General features: G+C 34.4%; 1 protein-coding gene across 6 annotated transcripts in view; it reads left to right on the top strand.

Moving 5' to 3' along the window:
- The window catches only part of HERC4 (HECT and RLD domain containing E3 ubiquitin protein ligase 4), a 138,487-nt gene that overhangs the window by 32,792 nt on the left and 91,630 nt on the right, over positions 1-14,065 (top strand). For 3 of the 6 annotated variants that reach the window (XM_047825527.1, XM_047825526.1, XM_047825531.1), the window contains 4 exons: positions 1,235-1,306; positions 2,192-2,268; positions 5,223-5,444; positions 6,840-6,931. In XM_047825527.1, the coding sequence (XP_047681483.1) occupies positions 1,235-1,306; positions 2,192-2,268; positions 5,223-5,444; positions 6,840-6,931 (463 nt within the window). The remainder of the gene's footprint in view (positions 1-1,234; positions 1,307-2,191; positions 2,269-5,222; positions 5,445-6,839; positions 6,932-14,065) is intronic. The other 3 variants (XM_047825530.1, XM_047825529.1, XM_047825528.1) reach the window with 1 other exon arrangement.

The raw sequence follows: 14,065 nt of genomic DNA, 5'->3' as shown, positions 1-14,065 counted from the left end.
TTTTACATTTATTTATTTTTGAGAAACAGAGTGAGACAAAGTGTGAGCGGGGCAGGGGCAGAGAGAGAAGGAGACACAGAATCTGCAGCAGGCTCCAGGCTCTGAACAAGAGGTCAGCACAGAGCCTGATGTGGGGCTCAAACCCACAAACTGTGAGATCATGACCTGAGCTGAAGTTGGACGCTCAGCCGACTGAGCCACTCAGGCGCCCCTTTAATGTTTATTTTTGAGAGAGTGAGTGAGTGCAGGAGAGGAGGAGAGAGGGAGACAGAGGATCCAAAGTGGGCTCCTGTGCTGACAGCAGAGAGCCCCATGTGGGGCTCGAACTCACGAATCTTGAGATCATGACCTGAGCTGAAATTGGATGCTTAACTGAGTCATCCAGGCACCCCATAAACAATAATGCCGCAGTACAGTATCTTTCCTTGTCACTGTTGCAGACATGGCCAAAGAAATTAACATTTATGTTGTATACCAAGCCTTATAATAATTTTGGAAATGCGGAAGTCACCCAAGTGTAAATTGCTATGCAAATTTAGAAGTTCGGGGGCAGACTTTATGAATGGTTTACTACAACAGCCTCAAAGACTTTGCAAACTCATTTATTTTTTATCAGTGTATTCATTACATACTTTTTGCCAGGCACTGTGGTAAGCGCTGGGAATTCTATGGATATAAGACACATAATTTGCCTTTACAGAGCTTATTGTTTAGCAGAGTACACTAGTAATAATTAAATGAATAAGTACACTAGTAATTAACCGTGATAAATGCTGTGAAGGAAGAAAACAAGGTGCTATGAGAGTGTAATATTTGAAATATTTTATTTGGACTCGGTACCTGGAACAGGTTTTTAAAAACAGTTAATACATTTTAAAAAATACTTAATATAGTTCACTGGTCAGTGTATCATGTGCCTGATATTCAAAAACAGTAAAAGTGAATGTTCAATAACTTCAGCACAGTTGCACAAATCCATTTATTTTTTTATTTCTGTTTTTGCATTGCTAGTGTTTGATTTTGCTAATTGCAGAAAAATGGCATTTTGCTACATTTGAAAATCTGAAGGTGCATTGGATCCTGCTAACCTGCTGGATTTTGCTAATTTAGAGCAGTGCAGCCCTCAGGTTTTGTAGTTAAGAACATATATCCACTAAATAAAAATATTTTTTGTACAACAATATGGAATTAGAGTAACTCTCCTTTCTCCTGCTCAAAATTTGATTTGCTGAAGCTGCCTCCCGAAAATCATGGGTATCGACACTCTGGTCAGAACTTGCTCCGGACTCTCATATGGCAGAATCAGGTCAGGTGGCAGTATCAGGTAAAGGGAAATAAGAAACATATTATGTTTCCTTCCCCCTTTCTATCTTGAAAACACTCATTCAGGAAAAACAGAATGACCAGGAGAAGGGGAAATGCATAAAAAACACCTGGGATGATTGATGCAAAAAGTTCCTTGATTTTTGTAATGGTTTAAAAATTAGCTTTAGGATTATGTTACATTTAAGGAAAAATCAGAAATTGGGCTCAGGGGGAAGAAACTATAAAAATATAAAGAAAAAATGCAAGATGGTAGAAATAGGACTGAACGTATCAGTGATCATAATAAATATGATGAGTAAATTTCTCTACTAAAAAATTGTTCAGTATCACTGATTTAGATGCAGAGGTAAAGGATAGCTCAAAAGGAATAGGTTTCATAATCTGTGAATTGGTAGCACCGCATGATAGGAATCTCTGTTGATTCTTAAGGAGCCTTATAGACAACATGTATTAAATGAAGCCAAACACCAATTTTAGACAAATTAGTTCATGTACATTTGTTTCACAAATGTATTGCCAGGTTTCACACTTTAAGCTAAAGATTTTTTTTTAATTTTGATAAAACATCTGAATTATAAAAACACTGAGGAATACTTGAGGCGTGAGCTTAGTTTACTTTGCTTAAATACTTTTTTCAAAGTGTTTTCTTATTATACCTCTTAATTTTTTCACACTAGATTTTGTTTACTGTTGTTAGCATAAATAGTTGGGTACATTGACTTGTATAAAAATACCATGAAATAACTAGCAACTAGGAAACTACTTGCACATAGTACGTGGTCAATAAATGGCATTAATAAATAGTATTCAGGATCCATTTATTAAATGGAATTAACTGATTTTGATCTCTTTTTTTATTTTCTAGAAATATTAAAAGTTTGTCAGATATCCAGATAGTACAGGTTGCTTGTGGTTACTATCATTCACTTGCACTTTCTAAAGGTAAGTATTGTTTTCATTTTCTTGCCCTTTTACAGTTTTATTACATGGTACTTGAATTGAGCAGAAAGTCCTCCAGCTTTGTTCTTATTCAGGATTGTCCTGGTTCTTTTCGATCTTTTTCATATCCATATACAGTTTAGAATTAGCTTGCCAGTCTTCACAGGCACACATATTCTGGGATTTTGATTGGGAATAAATTGTTTCTGTAAATCAGTTTTAGGAAAATCCTTATAATATTGAATCTTTTAATTCTTGAACATGTTATGTCCCTCATTTCAATCTCCTTTTAATTTTTCTCAATAGTATTTTGTTGTTTTCTGTGGAGAGGTCTTACACATCTTCTATTAGATTTTTCCATAGATATTTGACATTTTTTTATTGTGAACAGTATCATTTCCAGATTATTGCTAGTATATAGACATGAAGTTGATTTTTGTGTCTAATTGTTCTATAGTGTGCTAAATGCTAAGCCTTCATAGATGGGGAAGGTTATAACTTGCTCAGTCTCATTTAGGATCTTAGACTTTTTATGAACAGAAACAAAGAAGGCTATAAGCATTCTCTTAGCTTTGTTTGGATTTGTTTCTTATTCATTTAACTTCTTCATATGCCAGCTAAGGATTGTGGCATGGGTTACTATGTTGGTCTTTACCATTTAAAGTGTAAGTTCCAGTGGCTTCATTATTATTATTATTTAATTCATTAAATGTCTAGTGAGGCCTACTGTGAATGTAGCACTAGGCTAGAGCTATGGGGAAATACAGGTAAGATAATACAGTTACAGACAGCATAGGGTGGCAGTGAGAGGAGCCAAAGTGACCAGCAGAACGAATTATTTTAGGGATCATAACATGTAGTGGAGGGAGCAGATATACAAATAAATAACTAGTTTGAGGCAGAAAAAAACTGTACTATTTTGGTCAAGGTCGAAGTAAAATGCTATGTGAATGAAGAAAAAAGTAATTTGTTCAAATCAATAAGAGACTTGTTAACAATAAGAGACTTAGTATTTGATACAAGTCTTAAACGATGAACAAAATTTATTCAGAATTAGAGAAATGTTGAGAAGTAGCTAGAGGAAGTGTTGAGGATTGGTTAAAGAGGTAGTACCAGTAAATCAGGGAAAAAATCAGGCATAAAATCAGGAAAAGTATTTTGTGTATTTGAGTATCAGCATATAGTTTTATGTGGGTATTGTGAGAACATGAGAGACATACTGATACTTCAGTTGAGGTAATGTGTTACAAAGGCCTTAAATGCCAGTATTAAGGCATTTGCATTTCTGTAGGCAGTGGGGAAGCTGGCATCTCTGTATTCTTTGTTGTTATTTTGTCAGCTCTTCTTTTGATATTTTGGTAGGTAGATCCCAAATAAATTTAAACCCAAAGGTTTTACTGATGAGGAGGGCAGTTTTCTGCCTTAACTTACAGGGATTCTTTTGCCTTGTTCAGCTTCATGGCTTTAGCAGTATTTTACTCTTTTAATGATTTTTTTGATCACTCATTATGAACTAGGCACTTTAGAGTGTACAATGTGTAGGGGTAAGCAGTACACTACTAGCTGGTAATTAATGGTATGGTCATATTCATATAAATTACAATATAATTATGTACTGTGAAAAGGGACTGTAAAGAAAAAAGTTTAGGATTATTTAAAACATATAGCAGGGGACTGAACTTAATATGGGCCACCAGGGAAACCTGCTTCCTTCTGGGAGAGAGTTGAAGTGAACTAGACAAAGATGAGGGGAAGGTCTACACGGAGAGAACTGTAAGTGTGTGAGAAGTGAGCATTGGATAATGTAAAGGAAGATGCGTATCAGTAGAGTAGAGTGAGTGAGGGAAGAGACTGATATGAAAGGAGCTTGGAAACAGGTAGATTATGTAGAACATTACTTTTAACGTTGTTAAAAGTGCTTATCCCAGTACCAGTGGGAAGGCACTGCTATATTTTTTTCAGGTGAGCAACATTATCAAATCTATATTTTAATAATACCTCTATGTATATATACAGATGTCTGCTAGTATGTGCATAGAATATTTCTGGAAGTACATACCAGTAATTGGTAAGAGTGGTTGTCTCTTGGGAGAGGACCTGGGGGTCTAATTTTTAGAGGGAAACTTATTTTTAAGTGTATACTATTTTATCATGTGAATTTTGAAAACAATTATTAGTGCCACTTAATAAGAATAAATAAAAAGATGTCTAAAGTTGCAAAATAGGGTGGCAGTTGGGGGAGCAAAAGTGACAAGTAGAGAGAATCAGGTGAGATGGTGAGGAGTGGATCTATGTGCCATATTTTTCTTTAGTAGGAAAACTGTGGTGGTATGTGATAGATTGATAACAATCTGTGTATAAGGTAAGAGAAGAGTTAAGGATGACTCTCTATGTTTATGGGTTGTGTTACTGAGTCAGTTATAATATCACATACTGAGATAGAGAACACTGGGAATAGGTCCAGATATGGGAGGTGGAGGGGGGGTCATAAATTGTTTGGAATACACTGAGCTGGAGGTGCCTTTATAATATCCAAGTGTAGATATCACATAAGCATTGGATACATGGGTTTATTGCTTATAAGAGAGGTCTGGTCTAGTGATAAAATTTTGAATGTGATCAGCGTATAATAACTGAAGAGTTGGTTGAGTGCCTCTTGGGATAAACCAAAGAATAAAAGTGAGACTTGAGAAATATTAAAAAGAGATGGTTCTCTCATAAGGAATGTAAGGAAATGAGACTAGACTACCCTCAGTTATGTGACTTACCCATTTATTAATAAAGTTGGTCAAACTGTAAGTATACCAATACAGAATGTTCTTACATGTTTCCATATAAAAGGGGAATATGTATTTCTATTTGATGAGAGGGAGAATGTCTCAAAATAAGTGATGATCTTCAAATGAAATTTTGTATGTATGTGAAAAATAGTTAATTTTATAATTTCTGTTTTACAGCAAGTGAAGTCTTCTGTTGGGGACAAAATAAATATGGCCAATTGGGTTTAGGCATTGACTGTAAAAAGCAAGCCTCACCACAGCTGATCAAGTCTTTGCTTGGAATCCCTTTCATGCAAGTTGCCGCGGGAGGAGCCCATAGTTTTGTACTCACCCTTTCTGGAGCTATTTTTGGATGGGGACGCAACAAATTTGGTCAACTAGGTCTTAATGATGAAAATGGTAGGTTTTCATTATTTATAGATAAATGTACTTAAAAAGAGATGATCTTTTGAGATGGATCAATGATTCTTAATGTCAGGAAGAAATGTACCCAAATCTTTCCTGATACGGAGAAGGGGATAAAAGATTTATTTATTTATTTATTTATTTATTCAATATATGAAATTTATTGTCAAATTGGATTCCATACAACACCCAGTGCTCATCCCAAAAGGTGCCCTCCTCAGTACCCATCACCCACCCTCCCCTCCCTCCCTCCCACCCCCCATCACCCCTCAGTTTGTTCTCAGTTTTTAAGAGTCTCTTATATTTTGGCTCTCTCCCACTCTAACCTCTTTTTTTTTTTTTTTCCCTTCCCCTCCCCCATGGGTTTCTGTTAAGTTTCTCAGGATCCACATAAGAGTGAAAACATATGGTATCTGTCTTAAAGATTTATTTAAAAATTCCATTTGGTAATATTTTTTAAGGGATTGTGGGAAGGCCAGAAAATACCATCTTATTGCAAAATAAACTCTAGAAAGTATATCAGGATAAAAATCTTTGTTTTTAGATGTTCATTAAAAGAAAGTTGTGAAAAACATTACTGCAAATTGGAAATCACATTACTGGCCATCATTGGTGGAAAGAAGTTGTAAAATTATTCTGGAAAGTAACATGGAGTGTTAATCTATTTGAGTTTTTCAAGGAAGTATTTAAATAATCTGAGTCATTAAATCTTTATCTTGGGCTTCACTTTTAACATGGATTCTGGAGTCTTGAAAATAAACAATTTGAATTTTAAAAAATTATAATTACTTGAAACAAGTTAGGATCTTGGAACTGATTTTTCATAACTGCATAAGTTCAATGCCAATATTTGAAATACAAAAACTAATTTCATCAAGCTCAACATAATTGTCATTATTTAAGTGGACAAAAGTGAGTTGTTGGTCTAGTAACTAGCAACTGGTAATGATAAGCAAATAACACTCAGAATTTTAAAATATTTTATTGTGCATAAGAAAAATATGTCAGATTAGGACATTTTTTTTTCTGGTACAAAGTATCAGGAAGTATAATTTTCATGCATTTAAATAGAATCCTGTGAGCTTAATTATCATGAGGTAAATATAAAGAATGATGTGTGTGTATTGGAAACAGATAGTTTTGAAATTCCTTGATTTCTAGTTCTGTGTAGATTGGTGTTAGGGCACTTTAACACTTAAATTACTCTTTAGAACCCTCCTTTAAAAAGATCTGGGAACCCAGTTAATTTGGCTTGTACTACAAAATCATTGACTTACAGTTAAAAATTATTTGCCACTGTCTACTGAGCTTGGGAAGCTGTAAAGGAAACACATTTTAGAAGAGTTTTAATTTAAGAATACCATTAACATTTCTTGTTGGAATTTTCAGATAGGTATGTTCCTAATTTACTAAAGTCACTAAGAACTCAGAAAATAGTTTATATTTGTTGTGGAGAAGATCATACTGCTGCACTAACCAAGGTATTGTACTCCCATAAAACTTCTTTATTATTATTCATGGTAGTTATTTTATAATTAGTGAATGTTTTCATGATACTTACTTTAGAACTTGAGTATTAATGTCTAAAAAATAATCTTGAAAAAAGCACTAAATTATTGTCAAAAACAATTTACCTTAATTTTCAACTTTGTTTCAGGTTATGTAATGTGAATTATGATCTGTTAAATGTGATAATACATTTTGTTGAATTTCTCAAGTTCATGTGTAATACTGCTTTAGGAATATTTTGAATGAAAAAGTTCCCTTTTAGTTTGTCATACGTGCCATGCTATGTGTATCAATCCCGTTTATATTGTGTAACTGCCTCATTTTAATTTAACTCTCATTGGGTTTATAAATACCATATAACAAGTAATAGAGGAGAATGAATCTATTATCCATAGGCCAGGAATTATGCAGTTATAATGAGCTTTCATCACAGTCTCATTAATGGTTTTAACTCTGTCTTTTCTTGGGTATATGCCATTACATTATCATTACTATGTAGTTCTCTAGTGATTGGAAGGAAAATGAAAATAAAAACCTTAGATTAACCTTTACCAGGAATATTATTGGCACATTTTTTATTGGCTGAATTAGAAATGAATGTGTTTGCTTTATCTTCAATTTGCATAGTACATAAATTTGCAAGAAAAAGTTAACTTCTAATCAGACTTCTACACACACAAAATTCTACACACCCACATTGGGATTTTTTTTTTTTTTTTGATAAGAATTTTTCTTAGTTCTCAAGTATAGTATATTTAGTACTTTTAAAAATATGACTAATTATAAAAGTTGATTTTTAAAATTTTTATATTACTGTACTTGCCTTTTAGTAAGGAAATTTTACTTATCTGCCAATCTTATTGTATTTTATTGATTTTTATCAAGTTACAGATGTAATCACTAAAGTCTTATTAAATCATGTTGGCATGTTCTAAATTCTAGTTCTCTTCTGTCGTAGGTATTTAGAAGAAATAAGTCTATGTTTTTAGTTTTTTTTGTTTTTTTTAAATAAGTCTATGTTGAAATACTAGCGTAAAAAAATATTTTGTGTATTATTCCTTGGTGTTAACTTTGTGGTGGGAAGGCTCACAACGTTAATGTTTTATCAAATTCAGCCCTTCAAATAACCACTTATCTTATTTTCTTAGGATATGTAACTGTTTATAGCTATTGAGTTTTTTTTAAATCCCAGTCTTCTGTGTTCCTCTCAAGAGAGTAGCTGGTGATACTTGTTCACTGGAATTTTGGGGGAATATTATTTTTAACAAAATCAGATAGTTTTAAATATCCCAATAGGAAAATATTTTATTTCCCTTGATTTAAGTTAGAATATAGTTCCATATCCATGTATCTTTTGTTTTTCTGGAAGAATTTCTTGCAAATAAATTAGGATTGCTAATTTAGGACAAAGCAGTTTTCTTGTGCAAAACCTGTATTAGGAAAACAACATCAGGAAAAATTTAAACAGACTTTTAAAAACATAATAAATAATGTAAAGAAAGGTATGTTAATGGGTATGAACACACTATCATAAAGATGTCAACTTTTTTTAGGTTTATTTACCAATTCGTTATGCAAATCAGGGGTACCTGGGTGGTTCAGCTGGTTAAGCATCTGATTTTGGCTCAGGTCATGATCTCACAGTTCATGAGTTCCAGCCCCACATTGGGCTTTGCACAATAAACCGAATTGCCACAAAAATTTTAAACTGCATTCTGTAGTCTTCCTGTTAGTAGTAAAATTGATAGTATTATTTTCAATATATTACATACAGGATAAGAAAAAGCAAATAAGTACTTTACTGTTACTGGAAACTATGGTTTTCAGCTTAAGACAAAAGAAACATAAAACAATAATAATTAAATTAAAATCTCCTGATTTTTACTTTTATTTATTTTAAAAAGTTATTTTTTTATTTTTTTATTTTTTTTTTTACAGTTTATTTATTTTGAGAGAGAAAGCATGCGCTAGGGAGGGGCAAAGAGAGACAGAGAGCGAGAGAGAATCCCAAACAGGTTCTTTAGGGTCAGTGCAGAGACTGATGTAGGGCTCAAACTCACAAAACCTTGAGATCATGACCTGAGCCAAAATCTAGAGTTGGATGCTTAACCAATTGAGCCACCCAGGCACCCATTGTGATCTTTACTTTTAATCAGAAGTGTTAGTAGGAAGTCTTACTCTTTTTCTTCTAAAAAAATTTTTTTTTCTTCCATGACCACTGAATGGTCCTAGAAGTAATTAGCCATGTACAATGTGGAAGCAGTGAGCACCACTTGATTTAGTAGACTCAATATAAAAAATAACCAGAGCTTCTTAGAGAAGAGTCTGATTTCATATCTGGGGCAAAACAGAACAAAACAAAAAAGTGTGAGAATAGCTTTGGGTATTATGTGTTACAAAAAAGGAGACTACTAAGGTCATGTCTGTGGGACAACATCAAGGAGTTTTTCACAAAAAGAAGTAACAATGGCAATACATGGAAATATACCAAATATGTAAAAATTCATGACTTTATTATAATACTCTTCTTCAAATCAATATAAAGCAAACTTCATTGCTTATCTTTGAAAGTTGCTAGGACAACTCATTTTTCTAAAAATTCATAAATAAGAAGGAAACATTTTTCTTCCTGTTTGCAGATTGTATTTCAGAATAGCTTAATACTTGGTGAATTAAGTTCTCTATAGAAGAATTCCAACTAATCTAAGAGAAATAATAAGATTAGAAAATTTCCATTTTATACTCCCTAATAATGAATTGAGGCAAAGATCAAAACATTAAACTTAATGTGGATGGATTAGGCTGTGAAACTTGTTAACTTGCTTCTTTTTAACATTATCAACCAGATAATGTCGTGATGAAATAAAATAATCATGGCATCAGTATCAGATAGTAATTAAAATTGAAGAGGTCAATTCTTGAAGAGGATATAACAACTGTACCCATGTATGCACCCAATACAAAAGCACCTAAATAATATTATGCAAATATTAACAGAGCTAGAGGAAGAAATAAACAGTAGTAATAGTAGGGGACTCTAACACTCTACTTTCAACAATAGGTAGGTCATCCATACAGAAAATCAATAAGGAAATATTGGACTTGTATTACACTTATACCAAATGCACTAACATACAGAGCACCCCATCCAACAGCAGCAGAATACACATTCTTCTGAAGTGCACAATAGAATATTCTGCAGGAGAGATCATATGTTAGATCACAAAACAAGTCTTAACAAATTTAAAAAGAATTGAAACGATATTGAGTATCTTTTTCAGCCACAATGGTATGAAATGGTATGAGTCAATAATGGGAGGAGAGCTAGAACATTTGCAGGTATGTGGAAATTAGCACACTCCTGAACGGTCACTAGGTCGAAAAATAAATAAAAGGGAAGTAAAATATCTTGAGACAAGTGAAAATGGAAACAACATACCAAAACTTATGGGATGCAGCAAAAACAGCTCTGAGGGAGATAGATAAAAATAAGCTATGTCACCATAAATCCAGTAAAGTGTTTATAACATAAACAGCTACATTAAGAAAAAGAAAGATCTCAAAACAGCATTTATACTTCAAGGAACTGGTGGAGGTGGGGGGAGGGCAGGGAAAGCAAAGTTAGCAGAAGGAAGAAAATAACAGGTCAGAGCAGAAATAAAGACTAAAAAAACCAGTAAAGATAACCAAAACTAAGAACTCTTTTCCTGAAAAGTTAAAAAAAGTAATCGATAGATGTTTAGATAGATTAAACACTGTCAGAAATGAAGAGACATTACAACCCATACTTCACAAATAAAAGGACTATAAGAAACTATGAACAATTATATGCCAACAAATTAGATAACATAAATGAAATGGATAAATTCTTGGAAACATTCAAACTACCCAAGAGTGAATCATGAAGAAATAGAAAAATCTAAACAGACTTTTAACAGGTAAGGGGAGTGAATCATTAATCAGAAATCTCCCAACAAAGAAAAACCCAGGATTAGATGACTTCACTGGTGAATTTTACCATTTAATAATTACTGCCAGTCCATCTCAAACTCTTTGAAAAAATAGACATTTTTAAATGCATTTTATGAGGCCACCATTATGTTAATACCAAAGCCACACAAAGACAACATAAGACAATAAAATTACAGGCTACTTATCCCTAACAGACATAGGTGTAAAACTCAACAAAATATGAGCAAACCAAATTTAACAGCACATGAAAATGATCATATACCATGATCAAGTGGGATTTATCCCTGGGATGCAAAAATGTTTCAACATCTGCAAACCAGTCAACACCACATTAATAGAATGAAGATTAAAAGTCATATAAACATCCTGATGTAGGAAAATCATTTGGCAAAATTCAACATCTTTTCATGATAAAAATTCTCAGTATAGAAGGAATATACCTCAACATAATAAAGACCATAAATAACAAGCCCACAGCAAACATATTTAGTGGTGAAAAGGTGAAAGTTTTTCCTGTAAGATCAAGAATAAGATAGAAGATGCCTACCTTTGTCACTTCTACTCTAGTACTGAATCCTAGCCAAAGCAGTTTTAGTAAAGAAAGAAATGAGGTTCTCAAACTAGAGAGGAAAAGGTAAAATTGTCTCTGTTTGCACATGACATATATATAGAGAACCCTAAAGACTCTACCAAAAGTCTATTTGAAAAAAAAATTTTTTTAAGGTTTATTTATTTTTGAGACAGAGAGAGACAGAGCATGAACGGGGGAGGGGCAGAGAGAGAGGGAGACACAGAATCGGAAGCAGGCTCCACGCTCTGAGCCATCAGCCCAGAGCCTGACGCGGGGCTCGAACTCACAGACCGCGAGATCGTGACCCGGGCTGAAGTCGGACGCTTAACCGACTGAGCCACCCAGGCGCCCCCCAAAAGTCTATTTGAACTAATACATGAATTCAGTAACATTGCAGGAAACAAAGTCAACATACAAAAATCAATTGCATCTCTATACGCTAAGAACAAACTCTGAAAGAAAAATTAAGAAAGCATTCCCATGTACAGTGTCATTAAAAACAATAAAATACTTTGGAATGTGGGGTGCCTGGGTGGCTAAGTCAGTTAAAGCATCCAACTTCAACTCAGGTCATGATCTCAAAGTTTGTGAGTTCAAGCCCTTTGCCGAACTTTGTGCTGACAGCTCGGAACCTGGAACCTGCTTTGGATTCTGTGTCTTCCTCTCCCTTTGCTCCTCTCCCACTTGTGCTCTCTCTGTCTCTCTCTCTCAAAAATAAACATTAAAAAAAAAAGGGGGGGGGAATAAATTTAACCAAAGAGTGAAAGACCTGTATACTGAAAACTATATATGACATCAGTGAAAGAAATTGAAGACATAAGATAAATAGATACCACATGTTCTTAGATTAGAAGAATTAATATTGTTAAAATGTCCAAACTACTGAAATTGACCTACATATTCAGAGTAACCCCTATCAAAAGTCCAATGGCATTTTTCATAGAAATAGAGCAGGCAATCTTGAAATTCATACGGGACCAAAAAAGACCAGGAATAGCCAAAGCAATCTGGAGAAAGAACAGCAAAGCTCGAGCATTGTCCTTCCTGATTTCAACTGTAGTGATCAAAACAGTATACAACTTTATAAAAACAGACACATAGACCAATCAAACAGATAGCCCAGAAATAAAACCACATATATATAGTTAACTAATCATTGACAAGGGACCAACAACACACAGTGGGACAGGTTGGCTTCTTCAGTAAATGGTGCTGGAAAATTATCCATATGTAAAAAAATGAAATTGGACGTCTGTTTTTACCACTCATAAAACAAAGTGGATTAAAGATCTATTAAGACCTGAAACTAAAACTTGTAAAAGAAAACATGGGATGAAAAACCCTTTGACATTGGTCAAAACACAAGCAACAATAGCAAAAATAAATAGGTGGGACTACAAACTAAAAAAGTTTCGGCTCCACAGAGGACACCACTGAAGTGAAAAGGCAGTCTATGAAACGAGAGAAAATATTAGCAGACCATTTATCTGACAAGGGGGTAATATTCAAAATATAAAAGAAACTCCTATAACTCAATGGCTAAAAAACAAATAGTCTATTTTATTTATTTTTATTTTTATTTTATTTATTATTTTTTATTTTTTTAGAAAAAATTTTTTTTCAACGTTTATTTATTTTTGGGACAGAGAGAGACAGCATGAACGGGGGAGGGGCAGAGAGAGAGAGGGAGACACAGAATCGGAAACAGGCTCCAGGCTCTGAGCCATCAGCCCAGAGCCTGACGCGGGGCTCGAACTCACGGACCGCGAGATCGTGACCTGGCTGAAGTCGGACGCTTACCCGACTACACCACCCAGGCGCCCCACAAATAGTCTATTTTAAAAACGAACAAAGGAGCTGAATAGATACTTTTCCAAAAAATATATACAAAGGATATCTGGATGGTTCAGTAGGTTTACCTGCCAGCTCTTGATTTCGGCTCAGGTTAATAATCTCACAGTTTGTGGGATTGGGTCCCTTGTCTGGCTCTGTGCTGACAGTGTGGAGCCTGCATGGGATTCTCTCTCTTTCCCTCTTTCTCTGCCCTCCCCCTGCTCGTGCACACGCTCTTTCCTTTGTCTCAAAATAAATAAACTTAAAAAAAAATACACACACACACACACAAATAGCCAAACAGGTACAAGAAAAGGTGCTTAATGTTAACATCACAATCATCAGAGAAATGCAAATCAAAACCACAATGAGATAACACCTCACACCTGTTAGGGTTACTCTTCTCAAAAACCAAAGGACAAGTATTGGTGAGGATGTTAAGAAAGGGGAACCCTTGTTTCCACTGCTGGTGGGAATGTAAACTGGTGCATTTCCAAATGGAAAACAGTATGGAGGTTCCTCAAAAAATTACAAATAGTGGGGCAACTGGGTGGCTCAGTCGGTTGGGTGTCTGACCCTTGATCTCCACTTGGGTGTTGATCTCAGGGTCATGAGTTCAACCTCCACATTGGACTCTGCTGGGCATGAAGCCTACTTTAAAAAAAACAAAACAAAACAGGAAAGAAAAAAAATTACAAATAGAATTATATGCCCCAGCAAATTCCACTTC

Source organism: Prionailurus viverrinus, chromosome D2, assembly GCF_022837055.1.
Source record: "Prionailurus viverrinus isolate Anna chromosome D2, UM_Priviv_1.0, whole genome shotgun sequence".
Classification (NCBI taxonomy): Eukaryota; Metazoa; Chordata; class Mammalia; order Carnivora; family Felidae; genus Prionailurus; species Prionailurus viverrinus.
This window is presented reverse-complemented; position numbering and strand designations above follow the sequence as displayed.